Below are 15,596 nucleotides of genomic sequence, written 5' to 3'. Positions count from 1 at the left end.
AAAATGTATTTCCATGTTAACAGATTCTCGTTTTTTGTTTTTTGTTTTTTTCCAACACTAAAGGGACCCACTGCAGAGGTGTAGAAGATCTGCAGGTTGCCAACCCTTGAACTAGACTGTCATTGGGTAAATGCTTCTCTGGAAGTCAATGGAGGAGGGCGTGACCCTGGACGCTGGGATGCACATTATGATTGGGTAGTCTGAAACCCCTTTTGATTGACAGTTCGCTGGAGATACACACAGATGGCGAAACAGTTTCGAGTGCAGTACCGTTCTGGTTTTAGTCAAATAAAAGAAGTAAATCATTTTTATATTTATCTTTATAATAAAATGTATTATAGTTCAAATTTAATATAATTGTGATAGCTCGTTTGTTCATTCATACTGTAGGCTAGATCGTCAACAGGGAAACAAGGCAGCTAGCAAGGTGCACATAATGATGGACAATAGGCCGACAAATAAATACAATAAATGGACAAAATGTATGTTGAGGCCGAACATGAGCTCCCCTCTTTGAAACACCAGCAGCCGCCACTGGTTCTGCCGTTGTTTGTGCGACCATTTTGAACTTACCACCTTGCACCATCTCCGAGTATTTTCTTTTATTTACTATATCAGCTGGAGACAACAAACTCAAGTTTGAAATTGAATTGCTCTACTTTAATTTACATAGTTAAATTAATTAGCAAGACTGCCTGTACTGAAAATTATACAATAACCAAATTATACAAGTTACTGGTATCGCAGGTCAAAGGCTAGAAATGATCATCTTGTTGTGTGATCACACATTGGTGACACACAACTGCTTTCTTTGTGCCTTTGCTCTGGGTTCTAGATTTGCTTTGATGCAAACATTTTTTCATGTCATTTTTGTTGTCATCTCAAGAGGTAGTGAGACTTTGGTAGGAAACATGACATGATCAGAAATGGGTCGCTTGATCTGATTGGCTAGACAAACAAACAGTTTTAGTTTTGAGTGAAGAGAACAGACACACACACACACAATTTATCAAAGCCTCCAACGCACCATGACGCCTCCCATTTTATCGCTTGCTACTTTTTGTTTGACATGTCTATTTGTGAGAAATATTGGTAAGCTCTTTTCACTTTTTTATTCATTTATTATGAGTATCTCTTAGGTAAACAAAGTCTTGCACCGGCTGTTTAGTCACACAGAGTTCATCTGTTGATTTCTGTGAAAATGTCACATAGTGATCGCATTCACTCGTGTCCTTGTTTTGTTTCCCTGTATTCTCATCAGCTCGTGGAGAGATCAAGCCATCACCATTACATTTCCAACTGGCTAATGCTGGTGAAGATGTAATATTGCCATGCTCCTGTCCCAATTTTAATGCTCTAACATATTACTGGTTCAAGCAAAGGATGGGGCAGATGCCAGAGTTTGTGACTCGATGCATCAGAAACAGTCATTATAATGTATTTGCTAAAAGATTTCAGAATAGCCATTTCTCTTGGGAGCTTAAACAGTTTAATTATCAGTTGAAGATTTCAAATGTACAAATTTCTGACTCTGCAACGTACTACTGCCTCGGCAGCAATAGTCTTGGCATTGAGTTCTGTGAGGGGACAATAGTCAGTGTGAACGGTTCAGGTTTGACCATCCCAGCCTTCATCTACCAGACAGAATCAGAGAACTTCCAATCAGGAGACTCTGTGACTCTCAACTGCACAGTTCACACCAGCGGCTGTGCTGGAGAACACAGTGTTTACTGGTTCAGAGACTCTGGAGAAACTCATCCAGGACTCATTCACACCCAGAGAGGCAGCAGTGACCAGTGTCAGAGGACAAGTGGCACACAGACACAAAAATGTGTTTACAGCTTAGCCATGAAGAAACTGAATGCTTCTCATACTGGGACCTACTACTGTGCAGTATTCTCCTGTGGACAGACACTGATTGGAAGTGGGACCAAGCTGGACCAGAAGTGTAAGTTAATCTTTTGATTCAGATTGTTTATTTCTTTGCTAATATATTTTTTGGTATTTTGGTTTTGGACATGACAAGTGACAATGATAGGTTGTCTCATGTTCCGATATCACACTCAAAAAGCCAAACGGTCAGTTGCGTCACAGCTTCCTTAAGTGTCGCTCCCACAAACAGTAAAATGGAATCAAAACCTACTCACAACCATTTACATAATCCTGAAAACAGAAGAATACACTGTATTCAAGGACAGTTATGTGTTTACTGTATGCTTTTTGTAAAAGACCAAAAAAGTCTAAAACCCTGTTGTGATCATAACTATCTTTAAGACTTGATTTGATTAAAATGATATGTACATATATATATATATATATATATATATATATGTGTGTGTGTGTGTGTGTGTGTGTAGTCTCTTCCTCTTCAGTTGCTCCCAAAGAAGCTGACCCCATGGTGTATATCTTGAGTGCAGCTCTGTCCTTCGCCACCGTCCTGGTCATTTCACTGTCTATCATAGTATACAAGTTGTTCAAGAGAGGACGCCCACACACAGGTGACTCTTGAAAACTCCCAGCATATTTAAGTGCACATTGCTTTGGATTAAATTACCTTTGCTTTGTGTCAAAAATCAGAGATCAGTGCAACATCTTCAGCACCAACAACATCACATGCAGAGGTGAGGGGCATATTTTTGAACATGTTTTAAATAACCAAGTAATTTTTGTTTTTTCCCTCAGAATATGAAAACACTTCAACAGAATTAGTGATAAACTGACAGCGATGTGGGTTTATGAACTTGAATGAAAAAAGCCCATGATTATCATGATGTATTATATTGATTATAATTGTCTCTGTCTGTTTCCCAGCCATCTCGAAGAGAAGAAAACCTTCATTATGCTGCATTAAAGGATGTCAAGATCAGCAGATTAAGAGGGAAAAGAAACAACACAAGCACTGAATGTGTGTACTCTGCTGTCAAGCTGTAACTTTGCCTTCTCAACACCAAAGATGACAATCCTTATTTTTAGTGGGCATCAGGCATAAACATCCAGCGTGATATTTTCATACTGTTTGATGCAATATAGTTGTAATGAGGATATTAAAGTTTCTACCGTTGGAGCTGGCACTTGCAAGTATGTTTATTTTCCATTTATGCACAGTTCACAATGAAAAGGGCATCTGTTACATCTGCTGTAAAAAAAACTTTTTTGTTTTCAAAACACGATATCGTGACACTATTTGTGTAAGTCAGGGGTTTCAAACTCAAATACACAGAGGGCCAAATTAAAAAAAAAAATGGTACAAATTGAGGGCAGCACCGGTTCAACGTTTATTGAAAACGAATTAAAATGATTGCACATGTTGAATCTGAAACTATCACAGCCTATACAACGTTGCTTCATGGCATTGCCTGAATATGAATCATTAAGCTAACTAAATAAATAAACAAACAAATAAAATCAGTTGCAGTATTTTCTTATGGCTCTATCAATAACTTCAAGTGTAAACACTTTTAACTGGCAAAAAGCAGCAAAAAATGTTGGGTTTCTTTCAAAGAAAAATCAAATCTGTCCTTTCAATAGCAAGACAAAAAAAGTACATAAATGAAACTGCATTAAAGTTGCATTGAACTTTGTTTTGGAGTTTGCTGCTTTGGCTCATCTTGTGTACAAGTTCATCAATGTTTGGGGTGAGGCTCTGAGCTGAGGAAATCCTCAGGATTGAGTGACGGTGTTCATCAGTAAGACGTGTTCTGTGTGATCTTTAGTTTATTTTAATCAAAGAAAACAGTTGTTCACACATGTGCTAACAAACATAGGGGCCGTTTACACGGAGACAAGAGTTTTTGAAACCAAACGCTGCTCGCTAGTTAAGTAGTAGTAGTAGTAGTAGTAGTAGGAGCTAACGAATGCCGCGGTGCACACACGGCAGATAACGTGCGTCAATCAACAAAATGTTGTGGGAGTGGGGGCCTGGAAAACAGCGAGTATATATAATATTGCGTGGTAATGCATGTAACATGAAAAAGGCGATAACATGGGGTTGTCAAGCCTTGGTTGTCTTGTGCACACACTCCAATTAGACAAAGTCTACACTATATTTATTGAGCAAAGAGTGAGGTCATCACCAAGATTGTATGCTCACTGTGTTCTTCAAATTGTAAAATAAACAAACGGTGAGGAAACGCAACGCATGTGTGGCAAGGCAGAGAGGGCCCAGGCAGGTTTCGAACCCCAGACTCCCGGGTAATAGGGATATCCCCTTTGGCCAAGTAGCCAGGGAGCATGATCGATTGGAGGCCCAGTGACAGGACCGCCACTGTCACACATGGATTGATAATTGAAGCAAACAATCCAATTTATTTTGCAATGCACCAAGAGAAAAGTCTGAATCCAAAGAATTCAGATCATTCAAAGAAAGAAAAAAGATTGGATCGGAATGAATTGCTCATCATTAAAAAATCGGGATCGGATTGGGACCAAAAAATGTTATCGGGACAACCCTACCAATAACTGTTTGATAATAACTCCTCTATTTATCACTCAAGCATTCAATAAGTAACTTCTGACAAGCCTCCACTCCCCAAACTTTGCATACTGCTTGTACTGTATATTGATTAGGCTGGGAGGGAGAAAAATAAATGAAATAATATGTCTATGGCTGAACTCATCTGCTTTAAATAGTGTCATAAGGTCATAAGACTCACATCTTCCCCAGACGGTCACAAACAGGCACGCTGTAACACGGAATTGAAAACTGAGCACTTCAGAAACTGGGTCACATGTCATTGATTTCTAGTGAGACCACATGTGGAGGCACACAAATCATCCAACATAACAGCTTTCAGATTTTAGCTGTTTGTTATGGAAATTTAAGACACAGCAGCAAATATTGAGCTGTTTTTTGAACTTGATTTTTTGAAAGAAAATAAAAACTTGCAGTCATCTGAGATGATTTTTTTTTGTTGGATTTCAGAGAAGGCCTAGAAAGCCACATGTGGATAGCTGAAGAAGGAAATTGACCGCCAACCTTTCAATCATTAGTCAACCTAACCACGCTACCTACTAAGCCACAGCTGCCCTTTAGTTTATTTTTTATTGCCACTAGCTGTATATGTATTTCAGTAAATCAAATCGAGTGTGTATATTATATGTTTGTGACAGAGAGTGACTTTGATTTGCAGAATCAGGACTCAGACTGCTTGAACCACTCAGCTCTAACTTTTCAAGCCCAGCCCAGGAGAAAGCACAAATGCACATTATCAAGAGAGGTGGAGACAAATGTTGTGCATGTGACCACGAGAGTGTTTGCAGCTGAAGGTGGAGCTGCTGCTGTGTCATCCTATTAATCTGAAATGGTGCATTAGTGTGAGGTAAAGAAATCAGATCAAGTTATTTTTAATGTGTGCTTGTGTCAATGTCATACTTGACTGCAAAAAAGGGCAGGAGGTGGATTCAGACATTACACAGGCGGCTGTCAGGACGGGCTGTGAAATGGTCTGCGAGTGAAGCTGACAAACTCTCTTCTGTTGTTCAACAGGAAGAGGCACTGTGGTCTGAGCATAGCTAATGTCAAGAATGACAAAGTCCTACATCACAAAAACAATGTCAGGGGAGGCTTAAGAGTATCAAAGGCACAATTTAAAGAACAGGGTGTCGTAACGAAGGAAATTAACCTGAGTGTTCTCAAGTGAGACAAAGTGCTCATCATTATGCTGTGCTTGTTTTGTTTTGTTTTTTTAAGTGTTAAAGTTCAAGGCTATACTTGTTATTTTATTTTATTATATTATTTATTCCAAACCAGAACAAACACAAAACTGATTATAATTAATTATATCATTAATAAAACGTTTTCAGCTAACCTTTAGCTTAAAGAAGAATAACAGTCAAAATAGCTGTTGAAAAGTTAACCTTGACCTCAAATTCATGTAACATGAATGATGTATTGATATTATTGCTTTTAAAAATTACTAAAAAATACAACAGTCTTGTTTTTGATCTTTTAGATTTCTTCTGTTGATTCACCACCTGAAGAACTGAGCAGCTGGAAGCTAAGTTAGTTTTGTTGTCATTGTTTACTGCGCTGGACCACGTGGTGTGTTTAACTGTGTGTTTGATACCATTTGACTTTTGTCTTGCTCTTATTCTGTGCCTCCGAGCTTCTTCTGGAAGCGATTTGAAACTTTCTGACATGCAATAAACTGATAAAGGCTGTTAGACCCCCTCAGGGAGAGAGTGCGACGTGGTCTGAGGGCAGAGTGTGACACAAATAACTTTCCAGGAAGCAACAGCTCAGTGTGGTCTGAGCAAGACTGAAGAAAACAACCCTTTGCAACCTAGGCTCATTATCACACATCCAGTTTCAGCCTTACACAAACCTTTTCAGTTTCTGCTCAACTTAAATTTAAATGCAAGAGTATAAACACCTTAAAATGTCTCATTGCACGACTGCAAGCATTCTGTGAATGCGGATGTAGAATGTTTTTCGTGCTGGCAGTCTGGCTGAGACAATGAAAGTGTTTAACCCTCGCTACACTTTTCACATGACACATAAAGAAAAATTTTCAGCTCTGAAGACAATTTATGGGTTCATCTAGCACTTTTGTCTCATGCTTACATGACACACCTACATTGTTGTTTTTCTTTATTTCACATTTGAAGCAGTTTGTATGTACAAATCATGTTGCCCACCTTCATGAAGGGAATTAATAAATAAAATGGAAAAAAAAAAGAATAGTTAACATTATCAGCGTAATTCACCTGTTCCCTGACTCCAGGCTTGGGTGTCATTTGTTGTTTGTCGTGCCTGTTGACCTAAACTGTCAACACACTTTCTTGTTTTTTCTTTCTTGTCAGTCTTTTTTCAGTCTTGACGTCCCAATCATTGAGGTCCTATCGACTAGGATGTCATTCATGAAGACTGCCATGCCTCCTTGTCCGTCTTGAGTCTCCAACGGCGTCTCCGGTGCACTTGCTATGACAAAAGGCAACTGCTTTAAACAGTGCCAAACGATGTCATGCACGTTCTTAGCCTGCAGCTGTCTAGTTGTAGTAGAATGTAGTGGAATCTAGTTGTAGAGGAATCCAGTGGCAGCATGGGGAGAGGAAAACACTGTTCCTCCACTTATCTCGAGCATTATCTTAATGGGGGGTCGGTAGTTTTGTCAGACCATCGTACCCCGCAAATGTGAATGATTTTTTTTTCTGCTTAAACCATATGTGACAAAGACTACAAGTGCATAGGAGGGGGAACAACAAAAAGAAAAACCACAGCAAACACCTGGGCTTGCGTCACTCTCCCGAACATCATAGGAACCCCAGAACGCATTTATTGCACATCGAAAAAGTACTTAATTTACAAATAGGCAAAACCTCACATCAAACTCAGAGAGTTACTCATGGATTCAAAGGACAAATGATACCCTGACAATAAATGCAATGTCATTTACAAAAAAATCCTTGTTGCTTATGAAACAACACACATCAGGAAAAACGGAAGTTGCTTCAAAACAAGAAAAAACGAAAACATATGTGAGACAGAAACCACAAAGCCACTCACCAGAACAGAAAAAGACTTATAGTATAGATACAAGAAGACCTAAAACCAGTGATAGCCAATGATTGACACTATAAATTGGGAGGAATCCGGAGACATCCAAAGAGATTTGGTTCGGACATTGGATAATGGAAGGTGGTGATTTTTTTGAAAAAGACGCAAGGAGTGTGTGTGTGTGTGTGTGTGTAAACCACAGACTAAGGGGTAGATCCACAAAGTGATTGCACGACTTTTGCGGCAGAAAATCTGTGTAAATAGCGGCAAAAACTGTGATTCCGATCCACAGAGGGGACGCAAACGTGAAAATCGGCAGATAATGCGCCGAGGCGCACGCAGCGGCAGGGTTGCGCCAGACTCATTTGAATGTCCCTTCTTAATATTGAGACTCTACTCTTGGCCTGACATTCAGCACAATGACTCTTGTCTGGCTTGGCTTCTTTATTGTACAAAATAATGTTTTTTTGTTTTTTTTTTCGCCAGACAACTTGCATTGATGCCAAAATATGGCCCTTCAAACAAATTTATGTATCTAAACCCCCAACTGTCGCTTTAGTTCTTGCTGCTTTCTTTACTTGCTGTTTGTACGATCTCTGAATAGCATTGCCACTTTTACATTCCACTGCACATCCTTTGAGCATGTGACTAATAAAGTTATTGAATCTTGAACTGCACGTAATTGTACCCAAAAGTTTGGGATGGGTTTATACAAATATTTTGTATATTTGTTCAGATTTGTTCAGTTTTGAGTGAAAATACAGGTTTTACAGAGAACATTGCCCAAAATGGACTGCAGATCAATGAAGAGTTGACCTTAAACTGCAAATTCATTGGTCAAATTACTTTAATTATGCCTTATGCCGGTTTTTGCTAAAGATGCTGTGTTCTAACTAAGTACCTTGAATGTAAAGAAATATGTAAACAAGAAAAAAACACTGCTCTAAAAAAATAATCTTTAGGCTCTCGGCTGACTATGGTTTTAAAACTGAAAATTGTATTTAGACTAAATTGGCTTGCCTCAAACTAGCAAGAAGAGGACAACAGTGTCTATATTTCACATCCACTTTACACGAGGGCTTGCTTCAGGTTTCAGGTTGTACTTCAGTTTTAATTCTGTTTTAAGCTAAGAGGAACAGTATGTTTAGAAATACTACACTTCATCTGATTTGGCAGTCATACACAGTTTTGTGTGAGGGGAACACATACAGTACTTATTCAGTGCATCTATCAAAGGCTGTGACGAACAATGACACCCCTGACTTCTGCGTTTAATACTTTCTGCTTCATGTTTTTAGTTGCAGAGAATATCGGTAAGCTATTTTTCTTCTGCCAGTGATAAATTGTTTGTTTCTAGCATGCATTTGTAGATGTTATCTTATGTTACAGTTCATCATTACGTAACTGTATTAAATTTTGTCCTTGTTTTTTTTCCGTACACTGCCATCAGCTCATGAAGCGGTCAAGTCGTCAGCATTACATTTCCAACTGGTCAATGTTGGTGAAGATGTCACATTTTCGTGTTCCTGTCCCAGGATCAGTGCTGTTGAATATTATTGGTACAAGCAAGGAGTGGGACCGTTACCACAGCTGGTGACTAAATGCTTCAGTCTGAATGATAAAGGCACCTTCAGTGAAGAATTCAACAATCCACGGTTCTCAATGGATGTAAAACAGTCCAACTATCAGTTGAAGATTTCAAATTTGAAAATTTCCGACTCTGCTACCTACTACTGTCTAGCAGTTAAAATGCATACCTCTGAGTTCTGCGAGGGCACAACGCTCACTGTGAAGGGTTCAGCTTTCAGCATCTCCGCTTCAATTTATGAATCAGAGACCATCCAGTCAGGAGAACCTGAGACTCTAAACTGTACAATAGAAAATTTGACCTGTAGTGGAGAACACAGTGTTTACTGGTTCAGAGACTCTGGAGGATCTCATCCAGGACTCATTTACACCCAGGGAGGCAGCAATGACCAGTGTCTGGGGGAACCCAAAACACAGACACCAACTTGTGAGTACAATCTGCCTATGGAGAGTTGGAATCTTTCTCATGCTGGGACCTACTACTGCGCTGTTGTTGCATGTGGACGCATAATGTTTGGTGAAAGGACCAGGATATACGTCAAAAGTAAGTAAATGGTTATTTCCAGCTTTTTTTGCCCTTTTTTTTTTTTTTTACCCCATATTAAACAGGTGCTGGTGTGTCTCTCTAGAAAATGAAGACATTTTATTCCTGGTCTACACTTTGACTTTGGCTTTGACATTCACCTCCATGGTTATTGTGTGGTTGACCTTCTCATTGTACAAGACGAAGAGAAACTTTCGCTCAGGTACAGCCACTCGTCCCACTTTGAATCTGATACCTTATATACCTTGAATTTGGCTTTTGAAACAAACTTACTTTATGTTCAACAGAGTCTCTGGCAGGACATTCAGCTATGTCTCCTGAAAATACAATGGTGATTATAAGCATTGAAGACATCTCACTTGAAGTACAGGAAGATATTTTCCTTTTCTCAGTGTTATTCACATTGTGTACGTCTGCTTTCATATATGCTGTCAGCAGGGCCTACAAGGCACCGGTGCCATCTATCATGAGCCTTCAAATTTCAATGTCCCAAGCAGAAGTGAAGGAGGCATCAGTGAAGAGGAAACATGTGTGTATTCCCTGGCGGATCTGTAGAGAAGGTTAATTTTTGGTCTTATAAACCACAAGTCGGACTATGCTCTGTCAGAAATGCACAAATGCTATTGTGGCCTTGTCTGGCAAAACTTTGGTTTTACTTTAAACTGCTTTGTTTTTTTGTTTTTGTTTTGTTTTTTCAGGCTTGTCAATGCAATATCCCACATTCTGGTGCTTAGATTGAAAACTAACCCCCACTTTCATTCCTTTCCTGCATAGCCTTCAATTATTGACTATCATTATGTTCTGGTAGACTGGATAAACTCAGCCTGATGTGCCGGTGATTTGATTTTGACAGTTTAATGTTTGGCAAAACACAGAGGACTGAAAATGGAAACTTTTTTGGAACTGTATTCTCTTTTGAATGAGAGCAAAAGATGAAGATTAGATTAGAGAAGGAATTAGAAACATTTCAGTTAACCTTTAAAAAACAGATCGAACATCATACCCATTAAGCAGACTGTGTTGTTTGTGTGTTTGCTAAGTTTTTTGTTATTTTTTTTGTCTTCCATGGATACAGGAAGTGAAAGGGAAAGTAGAAGTGGGAGGCTTAGGGAGAGGGATGCAGAGTAACTGCAAAAAATACAATACTGTGGCATGAACAAAAGATTTAACAAAGATTAATAATAAAGAAAATAAAAAAGATAAATAACCTAACCTACAAATAAATAATGCAAAATAAAGGGAAACATCAATAATAAAATAAACAATTGTGTGTGAGTTGTGTCTGAATACAAGTGTACAAATGTGCATGCACAGCACTGGAAGTGAGCTGCTGATCAGTGTGGCCATCATGGCCGCACCGCAAAACACCAAGCTAGGTAACCCTGCCACTCCTTTACCCCTATCACCAACCATGCAGAAGAACTAACATAACCTTTCTCTTAGCCTTTCAGAATCTCCTCTTCGGGCCCCATTTCCTTGTTTTAGTGGCTTCCCTAATTCAGCTCTGGTGCTTAAGTTCCTCTTTTTGAATATGCTTCAGCAAGTCTGAAGCAAATCATGGCGCTTATTCATAATATTTGAAAGGAGGTAAGAAACTGTTGACTTGTGAAAAAACAAGCTTCACATCAATACATGCTAATTTAATGTAGCATTACAGACTGTTTTTTGTTTTTGTTTTTGTTTCCTTTGTTATGTTTGTTTTTAAACAAAGTACCGCATATGATGAAGCAGCTGATTCCTAGGTGTTTTCGCATTATCTGACCTGGTGGTCAGGTTTGGAGGGTGGATGTGATTTTGTTAAAACCAGAAGCATTTTTGGGTATGTGCACACAGACGAGAGATGTGTACAGACAAATTATGAGACATGATAGTCATGATGACAGTTATATTTGCACCGAATGCATAAAGCGCAGACAGGAATACAGTTGTTATTCCTCGTTTTTATGTCACCAATTATTTCTAAACAATTTCTAAACAAAGTATTAAACATATGATAAAAATATATATATATACATATGTCAGGTGCTGTATCACATTCTTGGTGTAATATTGATTTGGCTTTTGCGACTGGAACTGCCAGTGTTTGGTCACGGAGAAGACTGCAAAGAGTGGGTCAGCTCGATCCTGCGGCCATCTTAGTGATAGAGCTTTATTGAATCTGGGAAACACGTTTTTCTTCACGGGCTTCCTAAGGAGGTTTTAAAGAAGCATTAAAGAAGGGCTTCTTAACTCATGAGCGAAAAAGAGCCATTACTTCTATTTCATTATTTTAAGGCTTTTGGTGAATCTTCTCCCACGTGACAAACCACTTTTATTGGGAAAGGTACATTAGCTTAGTACTTTATACATCCATCCAAAAACCTTACAGTCTTTTGGTGGTCATACACTTGGGTCAAATACATTTTTACAGATATTACACTACAGCCTTTGTCGCTCTAATATCTTAATACTTCATAATACCATGAGAACCTTACTGTCGCTTTGGGTGTTTTATTTAGCAATTTTGTCCGTGCTTTTTTTCTACCACAATTCTTACATCAACACAAATTCACAATTCATTTGCCTACATAGCATAGCGGACCCTGTGCTGTCCTTGCCTGTTGCTTAATTTGATTGCAACAGGCAGGAAGGACAGAGCAGAAAATACAAGGACAGACAAGTCTTCTAAATTGAAACTGTAAACACTAAAACAGACCATGACAATGTTTCCTAAAGCCGGCATTCAGCGTCACCACAGGTCGTCCAATCAGATGCAGCCTTGGCTTTGAAGAGAGTAGAGAGCATGAAGAGGATCAGCCAGTCAACTCGGATGCTCAGGCATGATGACATCTCCACTGTCAGCATTCTGTCTTAGACTTCTGTTGGTTGGGGGAATGGGTGAGTTGAGCTCATTGTTAAACCACCTTGTACTTTTGATCGCACTTCATGATTGTACAAACCCTGCTGGATTTGTCTTGAATGTAAAAATGCAATTGTTTTGTCTCTTCTTTCACATCAGCTCACATGAGTAAACAGTTTTCTGCATCTCATCACCAGGATGAAACATTCATCTCAGCTACTGAGGGTGAGAACTTGACTTTAAAGTGCTTTCCTGACCCTGATTCAACAAGAATACAATGGTACAAGCAAAGTCTGGGGAAGGAGTCCAGGCTCATGTACACGTGGTATCGCGTTAATAATGAGGGAGCCTTTTATGAGGAATTTAACAACAATCCACGCTTCAGCATGGACACTGGAACTGACAAACATCACTTAACAATCTCCAACCTGTCCTTGTCAGACTCAGCATTTTACTTCTGTGCAGGATGGAATCAAGTCATGATTGAACTTGATCACATTATATTGGTCACTGTGAGGAGTTCAGCTTCAAACATCCCACCTTTAATCCTTCAGTCAGCATCTAAGACAAACCAACCCAAAGACTCCCTGACTCTCAACTGCACAGTTCACACTGGGAGCTGTGGTGAAGAACACAGTGTTTACTGGTTCAGGGACTCTGGAGGATCTCATCCAGGACTCATTTACACCCAGGGAGGCAGCAATGACCAGTGTGAGGGTAGAAGCAACACACAAACACACACTTGTGTGTACAATCTGCCTGTGGAGAGTCTGAATCTTCCTCATGATGGGACCTACTATTGTGCTGTTGCTGCATGTGGACACATACTGTTTGGAGGCGGGACCAAGTTGGACATTGAAAGTGAGTAAATCATTTCAGCATCATTTTCAGATTTTTAATTCTACATCAAACCGATGCTTTTGTCCGTCTCTCTCCAGAATTTGAAGACTCGCTCTTGGTGTATTATCTGAGTGCAGCTTTGGTATTGACCCTCATAACTGTTGCCTGCTTGATCTTCTCATGGTACAAGATGAAGAGAAACTTTGACTCAGGTTCGACCAGTGGTCACTCTTTGAATTCAACAGCTTCTACACTCTGAATCTGGCTTTGAAACAAACTTATTTTCTCTTTCAGTCGAGTCTCAGGCAGGATGTTCAGCGTCTTCTGCTGAAAACACAATGGTGATTTTAGACTTTTAATATATTTCACCTTACATACAAGAGAATATTGTCTCTATTGTAATTTTTTAACTATTATGTTTATATACTTTTATATAACACGTCAGCAGAGCCACCACGGTGCAGATGACATCCACTATGCAGCTTTGCATCTCAACCAGCCCAGCAGATCAAGGAAACAAAGGACCAACCTGGACAGTGAATGTGTATACTCCGGCGTAAACCTGTAGAAAAATAATGAATTTTTACTGTGACCAAAATAAATAGTTCAATTATGCCATCATGCAATGTCTATATTGATATTATATACCTGAATTATGTAAATTTGGCATAAGGTTTTTGGGGGTTGTCAGCAATTTTGGTTTGCTGTGGTTCATGAGAGAATTGACAGTTATCAAGGTTCCTCAAGAGTTTACATTATTTGAATTCACTAAGATGTGAATACATTTTTAAAATATTTTGATCCGTGTGACCAAGATGTAATAAAAAAATGTTAATGATAAATCATCCACAATAATTTTTTTCTGTTCAATAAAACAATAATCACGTGCATTTAAAATATTGTACAATTTTTGAAAATCTGTTTATTCCACTTTGTGGTTAAAATGAATCAGGTATATTTCAGCCTTACTATTGTTTTTATTGTATCTTTACCTCCTAGTTATGCAAGGGGAATTTCACACCTTGGTCTGTCCTTAGAATGTGTACTTGGTATATCAGTACAGCAGGCTTTGGCATTATTTTCAGGCGTGCACAGTGGTGCCACATCTACTTACTAAACATGCATCTTGAGAATAAATGATGCTTTGCCACACGAGGCGGCTCTCTCTTGTGTCCCAGGAGATATACAGCTTGTACTTCTGGTTTCAATCTGGAGTGAAGACTCAATGGTTTTACTCCTCACCTGTGTTGAAAATCACTGATTGTCGGTGTCATTATCACGTGTTATTTAAATAAAGTTTCTCTCTTCTCTGTGTAGTCTGCAGTGAAACAACTACTTTAGATTAAAAAATAAAAATCCACTCGACGACTGAAAGGAAAAGGTGAACAACAACTGAAATGATCTGTATTCATGCAGAATGAATGAACAGATTTTTTTACTAATGTAATCTTTTTTCAATCATAAAATGGAAACTTTAATTTCAAAATCAATGTATCTGAATTGTTTTGTAGTTCAATCAGTATGTTAAGACCCAGGTGTTGTTAGCTCAAGAAATACTCTTTTTCTCATTTGATGGTATCCATGCATTGTCCTTCATCCGACATTAATTTTCTCATCAAATAAACAAAAAATTAAAAAAAAAAGTTATCAGTTTGATTTAATTATATAAAAAAAACCTTGTTGTGTAGACAGCAAAGGCTACATTTTACTTCAATCTAACAGTTGCAAACACACCTAAAATGCTACCATCACTATGCCACTTCTACAAGTAAGTCTATTGGTTTGAGGGTGTAAAGTGTCTGGTGTTTGAATGTTACAACACATTTTCACACATAACACACTTATGCATCCAAAATGTTCAGATTTCTACAGACGTATATGTAATGTGGAATTGAGTTTTTTCTTTCCCATCAGTGTTTTACTCAAATTTTGGGGTTTTGTTTGCTTACAAATACTTTATTACCTGAAACAGACAAGCACATTGCAGTGTCTCTCCTTTTCCTCTCCACGGCCACACCCGCCCTTCCTCTGAGCGACACACTGTGGTTTAAGAAAATGCACTCTCCCCTCATGCTAACATACAAAATGTAACAAAAGGTGAAGGCACAAGTCTATATTTAGTAAACTGCAAATTACATTAAATTAAGACACAAGAAAGATTGTGTTTTCATCAGGAAATGCTAAATAATTTTGCCCTTTTTTAAAATTGTGCTTCTTCTGATTCCTCAATGCAGTTTTGTTGTATCATGGTTGATGCAACAGGTACATTGACACATATGATATATTGAGGG

General features: G+C 38.7%; 3 protein-coding genes across 8 annotated transcripts; all 3 read left to right on the top strand.

Moving 5' to 3' along the window:
- Nucleotides 1-822: 822 nt before the first annotated feature.
- Nucleotides 823-3,064, top strand: LOC142893441 (titin-like). Of its 2 annotated transcripts, none has more exons than XM_076034011.1 (5): nucleotides 823-1,092; nucleotides 1,262-1,948; nucleotides 2,373-2,498; nucleotides 2,578-2,621; nucleotides 2,812-3,064. In XM_076034011.1, the coding sequence occupies exons 1-5, from the start codon at nucleotides 1,029-1,031 to the stop codon at nucleotides 2,929-2,931; spliced, it is 1,041 nt and encodes a 346-aa protein (XP_075890126.1). In that variant the 5' UTR covers nucleotides 823-1,028; the 3' UTR covers nucleotides 2,932-3,064. The 2 variants fall into 2 exon arrangements, with proteins under 2 accessions (XP_075890126.1, XP_075890125.1); XM_076034010.1 differs by having other exon boundaries at nucleotides 825-1,092; nucleotides 2,358-2,498.
- A 5,606-nt stretch (nucleotides 3,065-8,670) lies between these two features.
- On the top strand, nucleotides 8,671-10,978 carry LOC142893447 (uncharacterized). 2 transcript variants are annotated; one of them, XM_076034022.1, is made up of 5 exons: nucleotides 8,671-8,808; nucleotides 8,946-9,626; nucleotides 9,712-9,828; nucleotides 9,914-9,957; nucleotides 10,062-10,978. In XM_076034022.1, the coding sequence occupies exons 1-5, from the start codon at nucleotides 8,745-8,747 to the stop codon at nucleotides 10,179-10,181; spliced, it is 1,026 nt and encodes a 341-aa protein (XP_075890137.1). In that variant the 5' UTR covers nucleotides 8,671-8,744; the 3' UTR covers nucleotides 10,182-10,978. The 2 variants fall into 2 exon arrangements, with proteins under 2 accessions (XP_075890137.1, XP_075890138.1); XM_076034023.1 differs by having other exon boundaries at nucleotides 10,065-10,977.
- A 61-nt stretch (nucleotides 10,979-11,039) lies between these two features.
- Nucleotides 11,040-14,918, top strand: LOC142893442 (uncharacterized). Of its 4 annotated transcripts, none has more exons than XM_076034015.1 (5): nucleotides 11,040-12,503; nucleotides 12,625-13,326; nucleotides 13,404-13,517; nucleotides 13,615-13,646; nucleotides 13,754-14,918. In XM_076034015.1, exons 1-5 carry the CDS (start codon nucleotides 12,446-12,448, stop codon nucleotides 13,871-13,873), a joined length of 1,026 nt encoding a protein of 341 aa, XP_075890130.1. In that variant the 5' UTR covers nucleotides 11,040-12,445; the 3' UTR covers nucleotides 13,874-14,918. The 4 variants fall into 4 exon arrangements, with proteins under 4 accessions (XP_075890130.1, XP_075890129.1, XP_075890128.1 ...); XM_076034014.1 differs by having other exon boundaries at nucleotides 13,751-14,918; XM_076034013.1 differs by having other exon boundaries at nucleotides 13,600-13,646.
- The last annotated feature ends 678 nt before the right edge of the window (nucleotides 14,919-15,596 follow it).

This window comes from Nelusetta ayraudi, unplaced genomic scaffold (genome assembly GCF_046127955.1).
Source record: "Nelusetta ayraudi isolate G7.1 ecotype Tasmania unplaced genomic scaffold, CSIRO-AGI_Nayr_v1 ptg000042l, whole genome shotgun sequence".
Taxonomy (NCBI): Eukaryota; Metazoa; Chordata; class Actinopteri; order Tetraodontiformes; family Monacanthidae; genus Nelusetta; species Nelusetta ayraudi.
This window is presented reverse-complemented; position numbering and strand designations above follow the sequence as displayed.

Coding starts and splice junctions, on each gene's coding strand:
- LOC142893447 (XM_076034022.1), top strand. CDS start 8,745: ATGACACCCCTGACTTCTGCGTTTAATACTTTCTGCTTCATGTTTTTA. Junction 9,627..9,711: donor GACCAGGATATACGTCAAAA/GTAAGTAAATGG, acceptor GTGTCTCTCTAG/AAAATGAAGACATTTTATTC. Junction 9,958..10,061: donor TGTCTCCTGAAAATACAATG/GTGATTATAAGC, acceptor ATATGCTGTCAG/CAGGGCCTACAAGGCACCGG.
- LOC142893442 (XM_076034012.1), top strand. CDS start 12,446: ATGATGACATCTCCACTGTCAGCATTCTGTCTTAGACTTCTGTTGGTT. Junction 12,504..12,624: donor TCTGTTGGTTGGGGGAATGG/GTGAGTTGAGCT, acceptor CTTTCACATCAG/CTCACATGAGTAAACAGTTT. Junction 13,327..13,403: donor GACCAAGTTGGACATTGAAA/GTGAGTAAATCA, acceptor GTCTCTCTCCAG/AATTTGAAGACTCGCTCTTG.
- LOC142893441 (XM_076034010.1), top strand. CDS start 1,029: ATGACGCCTCCCATTTTATCGCTTGCTACTTTTTGTTTGACATGTCTA. Junction 1,093..1,261: donor TCTATTTGTGAGAAATATTG/GTAAGCTCTTTT, acceptor TATTCTCATCAG/CTCGTGGAGAGATCAAGCCA. Junction 2,499..2,577: donor GAGAGGACGCCCACACACAG/GTGACTCTTGAA, acceptor GTCAAAAATCAG/AGATCAGTGCAACATCTTCA.